This window comes from Podarcis pityusensis (genome assembly GCF_964106645.2).
Source record: "Podarcis pityusensis genome assembly, chromosome: 1".
NCBI lineage: Eukaryota > Metazoa > Chordata > Lepidosauria > Squamata > Lacertidae > Podarcis > Podarcis pityusensis.
Window position 1 is genome coordinate 32160168 of NC_138028.1, and position 18271 is coordinate 32178438.

General features: G+C 42.1%; 1 protein-coding gene across 1 annotated transcript; it reads left to right on the plus strand.

Annotated features, from left to right (window-relative positions):
- The first annotated feature begins 1132 nt into the window (after positions 1 to 1132).
- On the plus strand, positions 1133 to 18108 carry FBXO33 (F-box protein 33). The gene is made up of 4 exons (XM_080978208.1): positions 1133 to 1827; positions 12637 to 12747; positions 14323 to 15008; positions 15719 to 18108. The coding sequence occupies exons 1-4, from the start codon at positions 1148 to 1150 to the stop codon at positions 15988 to 15990; spliced, it is 1749 nt and encodes a 582-aa protein (XP_080834334.1). The 5' UTR covers positions 1133 to 1147; the 3' UTR covers positions 15991 to 18108.
- Positions 18109 to 18271: the final 163 nt, after the last annotated feature.

Consider the following 18271-nt stretch of genomic DNA (forward strand, 5'->3'; position numbering starts at 1 on the left):
TTCCTGGGTTGTAACCCTCATCATGCCTGACCATTTGTCATGCTGACTGGAGATGATGGGAGTTGAAAGTCCAATAACATTGGAGAGTCACAGATTGTGTGAGAGGATGCGTGATTTATATTCTGTGGGAAGAGGGCCAGGAAATGGTCCTGCTCATCAGCTAATGGCTGCCAAAGTGGCCTTTGGTTCCTTCCATCTCTAAGAGCACTCTGTTCACCTTTCCGACCACAAAGCGGTAGAATTATATGCTGCCCATCTGACTAGGTTGCCCCAGCCACTGTGGGCAGATCCAAAAACACAACAAAACATCAACATTAAAAACTTCCCTAAACAGGGCTGCCTTCAGATGTCATCTAAAAGTCAAATAGTTCTTTATTTCCTTGACATCTGATGGGAGGGCACCACTACCGAAAACACCCCCTGCCTGATTCCCTGTAACTTCTCACAGTGAGGGAACCATCAGGCGGCCCTCGGAGCTGGACCTCAGTGTCCAGATGGAGACACTCCTTTGTATATACAAGGTGAGGCCATTTAGGGCTTTGAAGGTCAGTACCAGAACTGTAAACAAAATTGTTATTTTGCACACTAGTCATGCTCATGCCTCTGATACAAATGAAAGAGGACAGGGAGAATATTTCCCCTCTGCTCTTATCTGCCAAGGAAAAAAATAAAAATAAACTCCACTTAGGTGGTAATAATGGCAGGTTCGTTCATCAGGCGCCGGTGCTTGCCTATTCCAGCCCTTAAAATTATCCTGGAATAAACTGCTTCATTTTAACAGTACAGCGATGTTCGAATTTTGGAAAGATGCAGAAACACCGGGCGTCTTCCACGCCGAGCGGAGGACTTTGTGCAGGCGCGCCTAGGCGGCAGCGCCTCCCGTTGTTCTTCTAAGCGTCCCCGCGGCCTTGCAAAGGAAAAATCCAGGTCGGCTATCGCGCCGCGCTCCCCCTCCTCCGCGAAACTTTCGTTAGGTGGCATCCATCAGCCACGCCAGCCCTTCTCCGCGCGCTGAGTCATGAGAGCAACAGTTCCCCGCCACCCCCGCCGGCTGAGCGCACTTTGGTACGCTCCGCCTCCGCCTCTCCCTCCCTCTCGGCGCGTTGGTGCGTTCCATCCCGCCCCGACAACCCAACCCGGGAGCCCAATGGTACATCTCGCCCTCCCCCTGCGGCTGCGAGCAGTGGTTGGCTCCGGCGGCGGCGGCAGCGGCGGCAGCAGCAGCAGCAGAGTCCCGTCCGGTCCCGCCCCGCCTCCCTCCGCCTTGTCATTGATGTTGTTGTTTCTGTCGCAGGAGCCGGAGGGGAGGCCGAGGCCGGGCTCGGGGCTGCGGCCGCCGGCGGCTGGGCCGGCCATGTCGTCGGTGTGTGGGGGGCCGGTGGGCGCCGGCTCCCTGCCCAGCGAGCTGGTGGTCCACATCTTCTCGTTCCTGGCCGCCCCGGACCGGCTCCGGGCCTCGGCCGCCTGCTCGCACTGGCGAGAGTGCCTCTTCTACCCGGCCCTGTGGCCCCGGCTGCGCCTCAGCCTGCGCGTCTGCCCGGCCGAGCGCCCGCGCCTCGACTTCCTCATGCGCAAGTGCGGCTGGTTCGTGCGCGAGCTCCGCGTCCAGTTCGCCGCCGACAACTACCCCAGCGGAGGAGCCGGAGGCGGCGGCGGAGCAGGAGCCGGAGGAGGAGGAGGAGGAGGCGCCAGCGGGGTGTGCGAGGAAGCGGCAGCCGCGGCGGCCGCGGCGGAGGGAGAAGCGCAGCTCTGCCCTCGCTGGCTGGAGCTGCTGAGGACCTACCTGGAGCTCGTACTCTGCGTGCTGAGCAGCGTCCGCAACAACAGGTAGGACGGCGTGGTGGGAGGCCAGCCAGCGTTAACTAACATTCACACACACACACACACACACACACGTGTACTAACACCAATGCAAACACACGCCAAGCGGGAGGGAGAGTTGCAAAGCCTTCTGCTTCCCAGCTAGGTAGCTGGGAAGCAGGAGCGCTCTCTCTCTTTCAAAGGTTCATGTACTTTCTAACATCTGCCTGAAGTTCAGTCGATTGAGTTATTACTGGGTGGGGGAAGCTGCACCTGTTGAATTCCCGATGGTCACGCATCCACTTAAAGATACCTTACTCCTGCTGTGCGCGCCGGGAGGGCGGGGGGAGGGATGTGTGAGCGGCGAGGAAGGAGCCATTCTGGAGCAACTCTAAGGGAACATCACATGAAGGAACACACGTCTGCACGTCGCCACCCAAAAGTGCTGCGGTTGGGGGGGGGGGATCCTTGTGGAGAGGAGTGTTTCTGGATAGGTAGCTTTGCTACCTTCCGCACGTCAAGTACCTTCCCTGGGCTGTCACCAAAAACAGGGAGCTGTTGAGACAGTTGTTATTTGCCCTGTGCCCCCTGTTTTGATGGGCTCATAATACTTTTTGTCATAAGCTGCTAGGAAAACCTGACAGTTGCTTTTGGTTTCTTGACTGATAGAAACACTAACCATTCGTCAGCTAACATGTCACTTCTTTAGTGCCTAAATCCTTCAAAATGGGAGACAGTGGCTTTGTGGTGTCCATTCTAGAACACCTACTGTTAGTGTACTATTCTGAAGCCAGCAGCAGGGCACATTAATAATTTGCTCTGCTATAGGCTGTTACATAATTGGGAAACCAGTTAAAGAACATTTTCTTCTTTTTTAAAGGGAGCAATACAGCAATACCAGCTGATCCAAAGTGATATCTTTTCCTTTCCAGTGACTCTAGTGTTTGTTGTCATACAACAAAGGTGTCACAGTTAGTTACATATTTTGCATTTTTAATTGGGTTTTATAAACAAGAATGTTTTACAAATAAGTATACCAAGTTTTTCATGTCATTTGTATATCACAAAAATAGCATAAACATATTTTGCATTTATAAGCCTTTAGCTCTGCATTCTTCCTCAAGATTTCCAAAATTCCCATTCTGTCAAGGTCATATAATGAAGAAATCTAAGTTGATCAGTAATGTTCCAGAGCTGTTTGTTTCCTTTTGTTTCCTTTTGTGTTACTCTTGTTTCTCTCTGCTCCACTACATAATGAAATGTCCTTTTCAAGAAAAGATTGTGCAGTTGTCCATGCTGTGCTCATCACTCTTTCCTACAGCCAGTTCTGCACAATAGAATAGACTATAGTTTGCACATCTTAAGTGATTTGCAGTAAGAAAATCCTGTTCAGATCACACATCTCAGAAAATTAAACTGCTGCAACTGGTACAGCAACCATATGTCAATGAAAAGATGTGATAAGATCTGAAGCAGCCAAGATCAGATTTGTGGCCATTTTTTTCAGAGATTTCCAAATTCCGTCTCACTCTGTTGGGTGCTACAGTGACCAGCTTTTGTCATGTGGATACTGAAACACTCAAGTATGTGTGCTGTGAGCCAGGAAATTGCAGTTCACTTTCATGGCAGCCAGGAAATTGCAGTTCATATTTCACCTCATCTGTGAGCTCACTAGGTGACCCGCTGTGGGTCCTTTCTGTCACTTTTTATTTTTGCATATTTATTACATTTATTTAAATCCCACCTTGCTCCCAAGGAGCTCAGTGTAACACACATGGTTCTTCCTCTCCCTATTTTATCCTCACAGCACCCATGTGATGTAGGTTAGACTTGGAGACAATGATTGACACTCTTACACTCACCTGTGGAAAAGGCAGCTGCTTGCTTCAGGGAAGGAAGTAATCTGCATGAAAAGTAACAAACCAAGAACCAGAAAGAGAGAGCAGCAAAGTCCTTTCTTTGAGCTGATACCCTGTCCGTCATCTAGAAGAGAGGCTTACAATACAGCACACACTGCAGGATATATGGTTATATAAAAAACAAAACAAAATAAAATCATGCACCTATTATAAAAACAGCAACACTAAGGCCCAACTCTAACCAGCATCACTATCAGCAGGCCTGGACAAATTAATAGGAAACCATTAGACTGATGAAGTGCTAGGTCTGCAACAAGGGTGTGGCAGGCTCGATGAGCCCCTCTCAAGCTAGCAGCCTATTAAAGCTGTAGGGAATTTGGGCCTCAGCAGTTTCTTATAGGACTTACCCTCCCTTTCACTCTGTTAGCTAATCATGGTACATAGATGACTTCATGGGCTTTCTTATTCAATCCTGCAGAATCTGAAGAGTGTAAAGATGATGGCATTGCAAGGGCTATTTGTATTTTGTGGCTGATCCTGCATACTGTCTGCTGGTTTTCCTTTTGAACATCCCTGTTGCTTACCAGTTGAGGCCATGCTTGCATAAAACATTTCTCCACTTCTATTTATATAGCCTTATTTCTTTACCAGCTAGGCAAAATAATAATTCTGTAGAAGTTGACCCCAGTAATTCTAACTGCAGCTGGTTGAGATTGCAGAGGCAATCCTGTTTCCTTAAAGTGTTTATGTAAACAACCCCATTGAAAGGACCAGCAAACATGCAAAGCTTCTATGTCAGCCTTGTATCCTAACAACTTGCCTTGTGACCATAGGCAACAAGGAATTCCATGCGGCTAATTAGTTGTCTGGCTAAGGAGGGATGGATTGCTCTGTCCAGGCACCACCAACCCACTTCATTTCTGTTCTCACCACTGGGGAAGAGGCTTTTATTCCTCTGAGCAGCATAACAACACAGCCTACTAGCTTTTTAGCAGGCTAGTGGTTTTACTTTACAGGCTATTAACTCCAGTGGACTTAGTTACAAGGCTGTCTTAGTATGTCAATGATCAGGTAGCTTAAAGAGTAGACTATGTGTTGCATATAAATGTTCTAGAAGCATATTTACCACCACAAATTTATTCCTGGAACCCCACAGAGGGGGAAAGCAGCTCAAGCGGTGAGTTAGAAAGAAGAAAATAGTTGATAATGAAAAATAGTTGATAATGCATCTCTGCACAAGGCTTTCTCCATCTGAAGTTGCTTTTCCTTACACAAAAAGAGCATCAGGGTTCATTATGTGCATTTTCATATTACTTCGTTCCTATGGTAATAAGCCAGAGCATGATCCTTTAGAAAGGATTGCTAGACGAGGGTGTGAGCAAAAAGTAGTGTCTGAACTGTATGTTTTGGTCCTGTGCTGTTGAACGCACACGACTCAAATATTGCCAGAATTCTGACATGCACACTTATTTGAGAAGTAGAAGGAAATGTGTTTCATTTGGCAGAACCATTCTGAGAGTTCATTAACTAAATCCAGCAAATACGTTTGACTCTTTCCTTCTCCTAGTGAAGCAGAACTCTCCCTACCCCCGCGGTTAACTTTCAGAATTTATTGAGGAAAATACTTAATTGTTGCAGCAGCTTTGTTCTGCAACAACACCTTCTGAATAAACCTTTAAAGCTGCAAGTCTAACCACATGTTCCCCTGAATAAGCCCTGTGGAAAAACCGTAGAATTCACTTTGGAATTAATACGGAGGATTGTGCTGTAAGTAAGGTGTCGCACCCAAGAAGTTGTCTTTATTTCGCTTATGCTCTACTCCTCAAAGAGCAAATTGCATGTGGTTCCTGGGCAGCCTCCCAGTTTACAGGGCCAGGCTTGCTTAGTTTCAGCTGCATCATGAGTTTTAAGACTATTCTCTGTTTAGTGTTGAGTAATGATCATGTTGAGTAATGATCATGTACTGTTGTCTCAGGTAATGGATGGGGATGTGCTGCCTTGATTTCATCCCTGGATGAATGGAAAATCTCAGGATCTTTCCCACTCTACAGTGCTGATAGAGCTTGCATGTGTTTGGTGCCTATCCACATTCCATCTGTGCTGCATATGAGTTGGGCACTGTGTACACAATTCACATTCCATAATGCATAGCCTTCATTAATGGATGTGGGCATTCAGCAAGAATATCTGAACATCCAGTTCCTTGTTGCATGCACAATCCTCATCCAGCAAAGAAATCTGCTCTGGAAAGCCTGCTTCTATGTGTGGATCTCCTTAGTAGATTGCAATTTTAAATAGTCTTACTGAAGTAAATTCTGTTATAACAGTGGGGTCAGTTCACATATAACAAACAAACCATTGTTTGGTGTTGGAGATGGAGCCTCAAGCTCATACGTTGTTGTTATTTATTGAATTTGTTAGTCACTTTATCTTGCCCAAGGCAATTCAAACCGATTTATAGCCCACCTCTCCCAATAGATACATAAAAAGCAAGCGGATGATTAAAATTTTAAATATTCCACCCACTTCTAAAAGGCCACAGATAATTAGAGACCCCATGGAATCTTCTTTTTTAGTTACTTCCTGTTAGGAGTGTGCACCAACCATAATATTTGGTTTGAATCCCAAAGCTTGGCACTTTATAAAACAACTCAGTTTGGCTCAGGAGGGTGAATCAGTTCCACTTGCCCCCCACCCTTCCAAGATTGGGAATTCAAATGGCTCTAATTTGTCCCCCTTTTGATAGAAGCAGGTGAAATTTGCAGTCATAGCAACTCATCCATAGTAGACTAGCACATCCAGGGGCTTTTGTACTGGACACCTCCTCCCAGACATCCCACTTGGCTTCACCATTTTTCTGAAACTGATGCACACCCCTTTATCCTGTGAAACCTTTGCCACAAACTATGAAATAACTAAGTGATTGTGTGTGTGATTTGGAGAGTGGGCAATCAGACCTTGCTCTTGTATGTCTTAACTTCTTCCATGTATACATACTTAAGACTGGGTGGGGGGTAGGAAATCAAAGGATGAAATAGCCTTATCTTTTGAGGCCCTGAAATAATAATATCCTTTGAGGCCTTCTCTTCCTTCTCCTTGGTTGCAGGTGCAGTGGTATTAAACTGATTTTTTTTTTATTTGTTCTCCATAATTAGTTTCTTCATAGCACCTAGAAAAGGTGCTGTTTTGAATTGTTTCAAATATTTTCAAGGTCTGAAATACAGATACTAAACTAGTTCTTCCTGTTGCTTTACTTTCTCTTCCTCCATCTGCAATGCCTGCTGGTTGGTTATCTTCTTTTGTCACATTTGGTTTCTGGGGAAATACGCCTGCTCTTGACCTGTACGAGATAAATTATGTAGTAATGTTAACTTGTTAGAGCATCTGTGTAATAAAAATGAATAGGCTTGAAAAGGAGGTGAATAAGCTAGGAAAGAAAGCGGCATATTAGCATGTTCAGCATTATGCAGCAAATAGGCTTCTGAAAGATAAGGCGTTTATTTCTGTCATTGAACTCTTGAAAGAAGAAGGGCACACCGGAGGCACATTTACTGATCAGCATAGCAAGATTGCTTGTTCTGGAGAGATTTTCAGTATTTTACAGAATAGTGGGAAATTTCCATGTCATCACTGTATGAGATCGGAGAGTTGGTGGCTTTGTTTTTCACACAGCATGATTTAAAATGGCATATTTTATTGCACCAGCTAGTTATTCAAAATGGTTTGCAAGCAAAATATTCTTCATCAAGCAGTTGGAGAGAAAAAAATAGAAATGAAGGAGATATGCTTAGGTTGAAGATCCAGTGGCCGAGGCTGATGTTGCTTCTGACTGTCTCATTTATTCTTCAGTTACATAACAGGCAGTGATAAAATTTACAATCTCTTCAAAACCTACAGTATGTCTTTGTCAAACACAAATGGCCTGAAGTGCAGAGCCTAAAAAGTCAACTTTAAGTGACTATTGTAACTAATCAAGAACATAACAGCCTGGAAACTAAGGAAATATAGTCCCATGCTTTGAAACGTTTGTGTTCTGATTAGAATTTTGGAGTGGCATGGGGAGGAAGCTAAATTCTTCTGTTCAAGTGAAGAACCTATATTCTCCGTAGGAGAGAACAATGTAGTGGTTCTCAGGTTTGGGAATACAAACTCATGATTTACATTTACTAATGGTTCTGACTTCTCATAATGTTTTTATAACTATCTTGTTCAAAGCCCTTCAGAGAATATCCCTGTTTGCAGTTCACACCATGATAACTTTCTTGGCTGCAATGCCACCCACATAATGCAGTGGCATCATGACATACAGCGTGAGCAAGGCTCACTGCTAAAAATGGACAGTGCTACATCAAAAAGCACAGTATACTGTACTTAGCTGGAAATTCATATGATACAGTGCAATTCTCCATGGCATAGTGTGGGCAGATAAAGTGGAGCTGTCCTGTTTGCTACGTCTGAGTAACTCTATTCCCCCTACCATAAATGACTTAATGCATTTGAGAGGTAGGTGCTTTGTTTTTTTTTAATGAAAGCTTAAATTCAGAAAAAAGAGCAAAATGCACCCTGTCATTGATGTTTGCTTGACAGCTTGAATAACGATAGAGCAAAAGAGGCCAATCTTTTAATTTCGCCTTTATTAAACTGCAACAAGATCCCCAGGGATTCTCAGAAATTGCAGTTATAAAATATGCTTTTGACGTGAGTGTACAGCCTCTAGAGTACAGGCCTATTTTGAAACTGGTCAATACTTAGGAGCCTGGACATCGCCCTCTCTGAGCAGCTACTGTGTCAGGACTGTGATGTGAAAATGCAGCACCCGGCTGGAGGAAGCAGCCTGTCTTAGTTTCCTCCTTGTCTTCTACGTGTTCAGTGGAAGACAGTTCATAATTGAGGAGGTGGAAAATGCAGCAATTATGGCAGATAGAGTGGTGAACGATACGCCCCAATGTTCCTATCTAAGGCATTACCTAAGCCATTAAATAATTTGTAGTAGATCCCTAAACTTTTTAAAAACTTTCTTCCCAAGAAAACACTGGTTAAAAAAGAGTAATCATTCTACTGTTATAATTTTTTAAGTATGTGGGAAATTATTGAGAAACCTCTTCACTGTCTGATATAATACTAGTGAAATTTGACAGATTTCCACCTACGAACATGAGGGAACTGTGATGTGGTTGCTACTATTTTTAGGCAACATTTTCCACATGTACGTATTCCTCTAATTGGTAGATATTTTGGATGTCAGTAAAATGTTAGTTTCGCTAATAAAGGTTTGGGGCATCTTTCCAATCCCGCCTTTGTGGAAAGTCTTGCCACAGCAGTATCTGTTGTGGCAAGACTTGTTTACTTTTTATATTCTTCTATGTACTTGCTTTCTGATAGCTAGTAGGTGTTAGTTTTCTCTCTGCTTCATAGCTTGGTATTGTATTCCGAAACTGTATTTCACAGAAACCGCTGTGCACATGAATGTGTAGCTGAAATGGTTGCATTGACTACTTTTAGTCTCTGCCAATGCACTAACACTACACAGGCAAGTTGTTGCATCTGGCTCTTCCAACCACAAAAGTAAAATAAATCACAATGCAGAATGTCAGAGTTTGAACATACTAGATCACTCTATAACATTAGATGTGTTTCTGTTGTGGACTAGGTGGCAATGATATAAATCTAGCAAATTATATTCTGTTTGACTAAGAAGTATAGCATGGACTATACTTTAAAAGTTAAACGTGTGGCTAGACAAATGGTGGCCTAGTGAATAAATCTAGTTTCTAAAGGTTTTCTGCCTGGCTCCTTGCACAGCCCCTGATCACCAGGATGTCTCAGACAGGACCATGTGCTCTTATGGTGTAGTCAGCCATTTTCTTCCTGGGTGAGGCACTTGTCTTCTACACTACAAACAGAATAAACTTGGGCAGACCTCTTTATCTCATTGTGCACCTAAACTCCTGTGTACAAGCCAAAGCACAAAGAAATAGCAGTGAGCAGTGAAGGTGCATAGAAGGTGCATAGAGTGCCAAAGTTTCTGACGCAGATTGTGCTGGAGAAGAGGATGCTGAAGAGCGCATTCGCTTTAATTTTGCTCATGTAGGTCCAAGCAGAGCCCACACTGCAGGCCTTTCGGCCATTGCTCAACTGAAAATATGGCTTCTGAAAATTAGTTGCTGAACAGACAATTAATGGCTTTGCTTGAGTGCAGCATATAAAATAAGGCTGGGAAGAATTAATAGTTTCTGAAGGATCTGGGACATAATATGGAACACAAGGTTCTCCAAGCAATTCCATAAATTGCTCTAAAGCTCAAATGCAATCTTAATGCAGGTTGGAAACAATTGTGCATAAACCCTAGAGCTAATGTCATACATTAGAAAAATGCTGTGTTTTACACAGTGGTTTAATGGGTATTACTAAATTGCTCATGTATTTTTAGGACATTACAGTTCATGATAACACATGACTGAAGGAGATCCAGAGTTCATCAAGTTAGCCTGGCGCCAGGAGCTGTCACTGCTGCTGCTGCTGCTGTGGGATCGACTGGGCTCTGGCTGCTGATGGGCTGGTGGAAGCCTTGTGCATGAAATGAATGGAAATGTAACAGCATGTCTGCAGAGTATGGCTCGGATCCCTCTGTGCATAGTTTCCTGGGAGTAAGCCCCCCTAAAAGTGAGACTTGCTTCCAAGTAAATGTATATAGGATTGAAGTGTGTGCTGTGATACCTAATCTCTCTGTCTCCCTCTTTCTCACATACACGGGCAGATGCGTTCACATACACTTCAAGTCATGATGTGCAAGCAGTGCCCACTGTGCTAAAGGTGTGTGTAGAATAGATAGTGCCAGATTGTTAAAGTAAGCAACTGACCCCAGATATTTTGATTAGTTATTCACGTGAATTGGTATGTGAGGGCTTACTATCTTTGTCCCTGCAGCAACCACCACTCTTCCTTATAGCATCCAACACAACACATGGCATCCTATTGCGTTGCTCATCTCCTGGTCTTTGCCTCACAGCATTGGCAGATGGGTTAGCATAGTGATTTTTTGTGTGATGCATTTTATGTGTTGGATGATGCTACAAGAGAGAGTGACAGCAGTGGCAGCTGTAGCCCTCTTATAAGGTTTAGCCTGGCTTTCAGCTGTGCAGCATGTACAGCTTATGCAACTACACACAACTTTCAAATGACAATGCTGTTCTTTTAGAATTTACGGTACCTGAGGCAAGAAGTCTTTGGCTGCAGAGCTAAAAATAGCAATACTGCTTGATGTTCTTGGGTGCTCACTGCTGCTTCTAATTAAAATGTTCACATTATTGTGGAGCATATAGATCAGGTATGAAAGCTGACCCTTTAGAAAATCCTTTGGAAAGCAATCTCTGTGTTTTGCATATTGGCAATAAATGATGCGCTCAAAATATTGACGTATTTGAGGCATGAACTTTGCTGTATGTGACTAGTCTTCGGATCTCTGCGCAATACATTATGACAACTCTGAGTAGCTACCAATTGAGTGGCACCCTGCCAAACTTAGGTTTGAACTGACATAAACATAGTTAATTTTCTACAGAGAGTGCTTATGCTTCAGGTTGAATTTATGATCAAAAGTCAATATTTAAATTCAGGGCTGTAGCTAACCACTCATCTAGTAGTCACTTAATGGGAATATGAGTTGCTACAACCAGACAAGCAAGCTTTTGTTAATTGGAAGAAACCTGGCTCTCCTTTACTGTTTTTTAGACCACTATTGAGTGGGTAGCAGGCGCTACTTGCAGTAGATGGTTTTTAATAGACCAGCCTTCACCAACCTGATGTCCTCCAAACGTCGTAGTGCAAAACATCTGGAGGGTGCCAAGTTGGTGAATGCTTCTTCAGACTTGTTTATACAACAGTTTTCTTTTTAATACTGTACATCTATGGAAGCAAAAGTGAGCAAATTGTTTTACTTGGCTGCCTACAGAACACCAAAGTAGAGGAGGCTGGAGCAGAATTGAGAATTTAGAATAATATGGGGGGCAAAAGTGTACACCCTGAAATATTTAAACATGATTTTCAGTGAAGCATTAGTATAGGTAATAAATGTAAGGCTATGTATGGAACTATAAACTCGTCTCCAGATAAGTTGTGTATGTACCTTTAAGTATGATGGCCTTGGAAACAGCTGTTATTAGTCAGCTTCACTGAAAATAATCTAGGGAATGGCTGCTGTTTGCTGCCTTTTACTTTGTCCTCTGTGAAGATCTGGCAAGTTATCTAATCTGTACCTGGGAGAATCCAAGAGCTTCTAAGTAAATATTAGGCAGGGCATCGTGTTTATGCCTGAGCCACGCAATATAGAATTTACCAAAAATGTCGCAACTCTGCTAAAAACATAACCACATAACCTGGAGAGTGATGCATTCTGTGAAGGCGGGCTAGAAGGAAATCTGGTTAGATGGCTTTTCCATTCCATCCTTTATATTTAAGCATTTTATTCTTGGGTGGAAAAAAGCCAAGAAAATAAGCAGGTTCATGCAAAGAAAGCACATCTACATCATAGGTTCTATACAGTCTCTGTCACTAGCATGGCAAGTCCCAAATAGCTGCACTGAGTGACCCTAGGTACAGGAGATTTCATTCTGGTATATATCTTGCAAGCCCCTCTGCAATGTTATGTCCACATATAACCATTTCCTTACCGCTGTCTATATTCATGAGGATTATTTCTAGTATCCTGTGATTCAGAAAAAAGATTCACTATATTGTGACGGAATTATGTTGGGTTCTTTTCTAGTTTTGAACAAATTTAAATGTATTGTAAAGCTATTTAGCTTGGTCATTCAAATGTACCTTGGTTAGAAGGGGCAACTAGTTTCTAGATTTCATGTACTGGAAGGCTATAGTGTTACTGTGTGGATTGCGGTTCATATAACACAAAAACTTGAGCTATTTTCAAATGCTCCTCTAATGCAAAGCCTCTGACTTGACACTTTCCCCTTCCAAATAGGAATCTCCAGAAATTAAGTCTCTTTGGTGATATAAGCATTCTGCAACAACATGGAAGTATATCAAATACGCACCTCAGCAAAGTGGATCCAGATGGAAAAAAGATTAAGCAGTAAGTTGTCCAAAATATATTGTTACAGTATTGCAGTTTAAAGAAATGGGATGTGTGTGTGTTGTAAATGCACTGTTTTAGAATATAATCCATTGTCTTCTCTGATGATTTAGTACTGAAAATAATGGCTCATGGTTTCACAGTGTCTATCGTTCTTTGTTGCTGCAATTTCCTTTGCAAATTGGACATCTTTTCTCAGAACATGATTACTCTAAAAACAAGCCATTTGCAGTAGTTGGGAGATTTTCTCCTACAAAATTCACATTCTAGGATAAATCATTTTAAGCAAAGCAGGAAGGGGTGCCAGGGACTGCTATAGCAGTATCTTCATCCAGCAATTCTCAGTATAAACTTTATGCTATCCATGTCACATTGCTAAAAGCAGGTGCATTCTGCAAAAAACTGAGCAACTTTCATACTGCTTCAGACACAATTAACCTGACTATTCTCACAATTAACTTCAGGAGTAAAATATGAGACTTGTGGGGACTGTGTACACTGGCCTCAGTTCCTTGGTGGAAGGGTGGGATTAGAATGTTCATCATTATCAGAGTTGTACTTGCTAATTAGAAGAAAGGTTTCTGGTACAGTTAACTCACATCTTACGTGAAGGGTCCACACATTTATGCAAAAATGCATAAAGCCAGGAACCCTTTGGAACACACACACACCCCGGCAAAATGGAGGGTTGTTTGGCTTCTGCCAGAGCTGCTGTTCCAAAACCAGCGATCACAGCTTTGCACAGGTGGGTGGGGGGAAATAAATGAATGGAGAATGGGTTTCCTCCACTCTCCAGTTAGATATTTATTTCCCCCGCCGACCAAAGTTGCAATTGCATAAGTAAAATAAGCGTAAGATGCAAGTTACTTCCGACCCCCCATTATTTTCATCAGCTGGTATAAATAGGTTACATACAGATGTCCATCACTCTGAATGTGGTACCAAGTCATGACTCGCATGTGAGAAATGGTTATCGTGGAACAAGCATCACGGATAGAGCTTTCATATAATCAAATATCACTTCCGCCATTTGGCTTCAAATCAAGTGTCAAGCTGAATGATGTACAAGCATATACAGCATTAATCAGTCCTGATTTTCCCTTTGGAGTATCATTTGAATGAGATACGCAAAGTGCTGATGCAGTGAGTAGATACAAGCACTATTGAACCCACCACGCTGTGCTCTCTAGGACTTCTAGCAATTGGTAGCTACCCTACACATATGCTAGTTACAAAATGTGAGGAAGAGAATCAAAACAAGTTAGCATGCACAGTTCCAAAAGGGCAAAATGAATTTTCTTTTATATTTGTTTAAAACAAAAAGGAAGACAACAGAACTTTAAAAAGCAAGTGCAATTCTGCTGCTGGAACTTTAGACTTATTTTTAAATGGTGTGTTCTTTCTTTCCTTCACTACCACCCCACCCACCCCTGCTACAGCCAGTGTGTTTCTAATGCAACACCGTTTGCATTAAAGGTGTAAAGCTTTGTTGCTTCTTTGTCTATTGAACTTGGCTCAGAATTAAAAAATTAAACTATAAAAGATTAAGACGGTTGCGTCTGTTTCTTCTTGCAGAATACAGCAGCTGTTTGAAGAAATATTGGGTAACAGCAGACAACTGAAATGGCTGTCATGCGGGTTTATGCTACAAATCGTAACACCCACATCATTGTCATCTCTCTCAAATCCTATTGCCAACACTATGGAACACCTGAGTTTACTGGACAACCACATCCCTGGTAATACCACTCTTATCACTGCGGTTGAATTGGAGCGTTTTGTCAGTCTTCGCTCACTCGCCTTGGATTTCTGTGATTTTACAGCAGAAATGGCAAGAGTCCTGGCTGATAGTAACCATGTGCCTTTGCATCGACTGTCTCTTCTGGTCCACAATATTTCCGTAATGCACAAGTCCCTGGAAAATATGCCAGAAGACGAAGATTGGAAGGCACTGACACGCAACAGCACTAATCTTCGGGTCTATATAATGGCTTTTGATATCAAGAGCGATGACATGCTAAGGATTCTTAAACCCAGTATCCCACTGGAGAGGATTCACTTCGACAGCTACATCACTTGCGTTTCAGGAGCTGTTGTTGATCTCATATCTAGGCAGTATGATAAGTTTCTCACTCATTTCATACTAATGAATGATGTGATAGATATGTCTGGCTTCCCAGATCTCAGCGACAACCGAACCGAAGACCCATTGGTTTTATTGGCCTGGAGGTGCACAAGGCTCTCTCTTCTGGCAGTGCATGGTAGGCAATTACAGAGGGACAAAACACTGCTAGTTTAGAAACCTACACATTCATATGGGTATGCCCTTGAGATTTCCCACTTAAGTATTTTTCTCCAGGTTTTGGGAGAATTCCCAAAGTATTGGGTGTTGGGGCAGGGAATAAATTGTGCTCTGGCTTCAGGCTAGGATACGCTGTGCATATCAACATGATTATATGGTGGGAAACTGTTACTACCTTCAGAACACAAGACTCACAGTTGCCAAAAAACAACAACCCAGCAACCCTTAATTGATAGGAAAATAACTTCCTGCACTGTTGGATTGTCCTTACTTTAGACGGCTTCACCCGACATATTTTACGATTATTGGCTCCTTTAACACGAGCCTTTATGCTACATACATATCATGCTGCAAAACTACCAAGAAATCCCATGAGACATTTCCTTACTCATCTGCCTGGAATTATTGGGGAAGGAAAAACAGGCAGCTCCGCAAAAATTAAATACAAAAAGAAGCAGCAGCAATATTCACTTTTTTAATTAACTGAGTAAGTAAACTGACCAATTACTGGGATGATTTCTTGAAAAGAACCTCATTAGGAAAATTGCTAAATAGGGAGACGTTAGCTGTGAGACTGTAAAATATTAAATTACCTTTGGGGTAGGGTGGGGAGGGAGAGGGAAGAAAGACAAAGTCCTAAAAATTAGTAATTGCTTTTTTGTGTTTCAGGTTATACTGTTTGGGCTCACAACCTGATTGCCATTGCTCGTCTTCGTGGCTCTGATTTGAAAGTTCTTGAAGTCACAGAAGAAAGCATTGATTTTGACCAAGGTGAATTGGCCGATCAGGATGTGGATCCGGTGCACAATCTCATTGAGCAGGTATCCCTTGGATTGGGCCGACCTTGGCACGCAGTCATGGACATAGAATTACTCAGTGTCTTTACTGAGCCAACTCGTCATTTTTACAGAGAAATGCAAAGCTTCAGTGAAGGCATTTAGTTCTCTTTATTTACAGTTCCTGTGGTTACATATGCAAGTAGGGTCCTATTATGTTTTTCAGTAGTGTGAATTAACCCCTCTTGTGCTGTGTTTAATCAGTATTAGCTATATAGAATTATATATGTATATTCTACTTCTTGATCAAAGAACGTAGTCGGGTATTGGTTTAGAAGCTGAAAGTGGCAACGTTTAGGGCTTTCACGGTTAATGGACTTGTCTACAAAAAAAAAAAAAAGCAAAACTCAGATGTGGCTGAAGGTTGTCTGAGGTTGCCGGCTAACTTTCTTTTTGTACTGAGTAACTCTGCAACTTCACTGATTTTACTATTGTCGGAGTTTTTGTGCTCAGGAGCCAAAAATCTTTTTACTATCCATAGCCCAGTGGTTTTGAATGCAGTCATTGTCATGTAAACTAGTAGCATGCTACTTAAAGCTTTTTTTTTTTTTTAAAGAGAGAAAAATCAGGACTATCCAATACCATTTACTGTAAACCTTTGCTTTGATTTCATGTACAATATCTGGAGCATGAAATATTGCCACTCTGCAATCTCCTCCTTAAATATGAAGCAGTTGTCTCTTGCACAGTATAGCTTCTTCAGATGCTTACCTGACTCTGAAAGCTATCAATCGTAGTTTCATTGTAAATTAATTGTAGCTTCTTTTTCTTGTGGTCTGTCAGCTTCTCCGTACAAGTTAGCTTTGGGCCCAGATTTAAAAAGAAACGTCAAGTCTCTACACTCCGATGGGGTAAAACCATAATGATTTAAAGATATAAATTTAAGTCTACTTTGCTTGCAAACAAACATTAGTCGTGAAATCCCTAGCAACTAAGTCACTGGATTTTCTCTGTCAGCGCCTGTGTCAGCTGCCAAAGAATAGATTTAAAACGAAGAAGTGCCCACATGCTGGCAGGGGCAGGCCAATTTTTGGCCAGCCAGATACTGCTAGATTGTAATATATAAGGTCGAATTTCGACCTGTGGTACACAGCTGTGCTGTGGCTCAGTCAGCAACCTCAGAACTCTTAAACATGCACCTGTTTCACTGTGAATAGTGAATGTAAAGGAAAGAAAGGAAAACAGATAATACAAACCTTGTTCTATCACAGGTATGAGCTGCTATGATGCATGAAGAACATTCCATGAAGTATGTTTTAAAATCTTGTTATATCTGAGAGGCTTTAAAAGCCGATTTAAACTGTTTCAGGGCAACCGCGGTACAGACGTGGTCTCTGTGAGACTTCCACCTGACCCAAGTTTTAAGTGGTACGAATGTTGTGCATTTAATGTTAAAGGACAGTCTGCAATAATAAAGTTAAGTGGCCAACGTGGGTGCCCAGCAGTGCTGAGACCTGGCTGCCATATTGTAAGCTTTGGAAAACACAATTTATGCAACAGATGTCCAGATATGATTCTATTTATGGAAAAGTTTATATGTGTTTTACAAATGGTTTTACCATCTTATATTAAAATGACCTTTTGACAGGTGTGCGCTGTTTTGTCTCCAGTGAGCACATACCATGCGGATTTTATATGTACATCAGTAGAGTGAATCCACTGGCACAGTGTGTGTGAATGCCAGATGTGGTGAGATTTTATCTTATAAATGTGATCAGACTAAAGTAACTCCTGACAGAAATTGTAAGGAAACCAGCTGAGTGTTTGACTTGATGACTGATGTTGTATGGTTTATGTTAAATGTATATTCTTTTAATCAATGAATAAAGCATTAAAATTGATCATGGAAAAATATTTTATTATATCAGCATGGTAGTTTTAGCACTGAACAAATCACACTTTTCGTTGAAAACTATCTTGCTTGTTTCCACTGTTTAAATCCAGAAAGCCTTGAGTTCTGAAGTAAGTCAGACATTTATTTGGCTAATGCTTTATGAACAATTTTTTTTAGGAAACCAAGCTAAGTAGAAGACCAGACCAGCTATCATAATTTGATATTGTTTGCTTAAACTGGCAGAATAAATCTTTAAAAGTGTAGAATATGGAAAGCCCAAATCCCTCCCGTAGCAAATGCTTATATCAAAATTGAATGTGTTCTAAAACAGCAACAACTGTGTAGTACTTATATCCATGTCCCACTATTAAATAGACTGTGAACACTTACCATGCCTTTGGCTTTACATGTTATCTATTTATTCTTATCGCTGTACTTTCTGGGTGACTATATGGTAGATGGACAAACAGCAGCTTGTTCTGTGTGATAAAATTACATTTCCCCCCTTGAAATTTGTTACTAGTTCCTTCATGTTATACAGTTCAACACAAC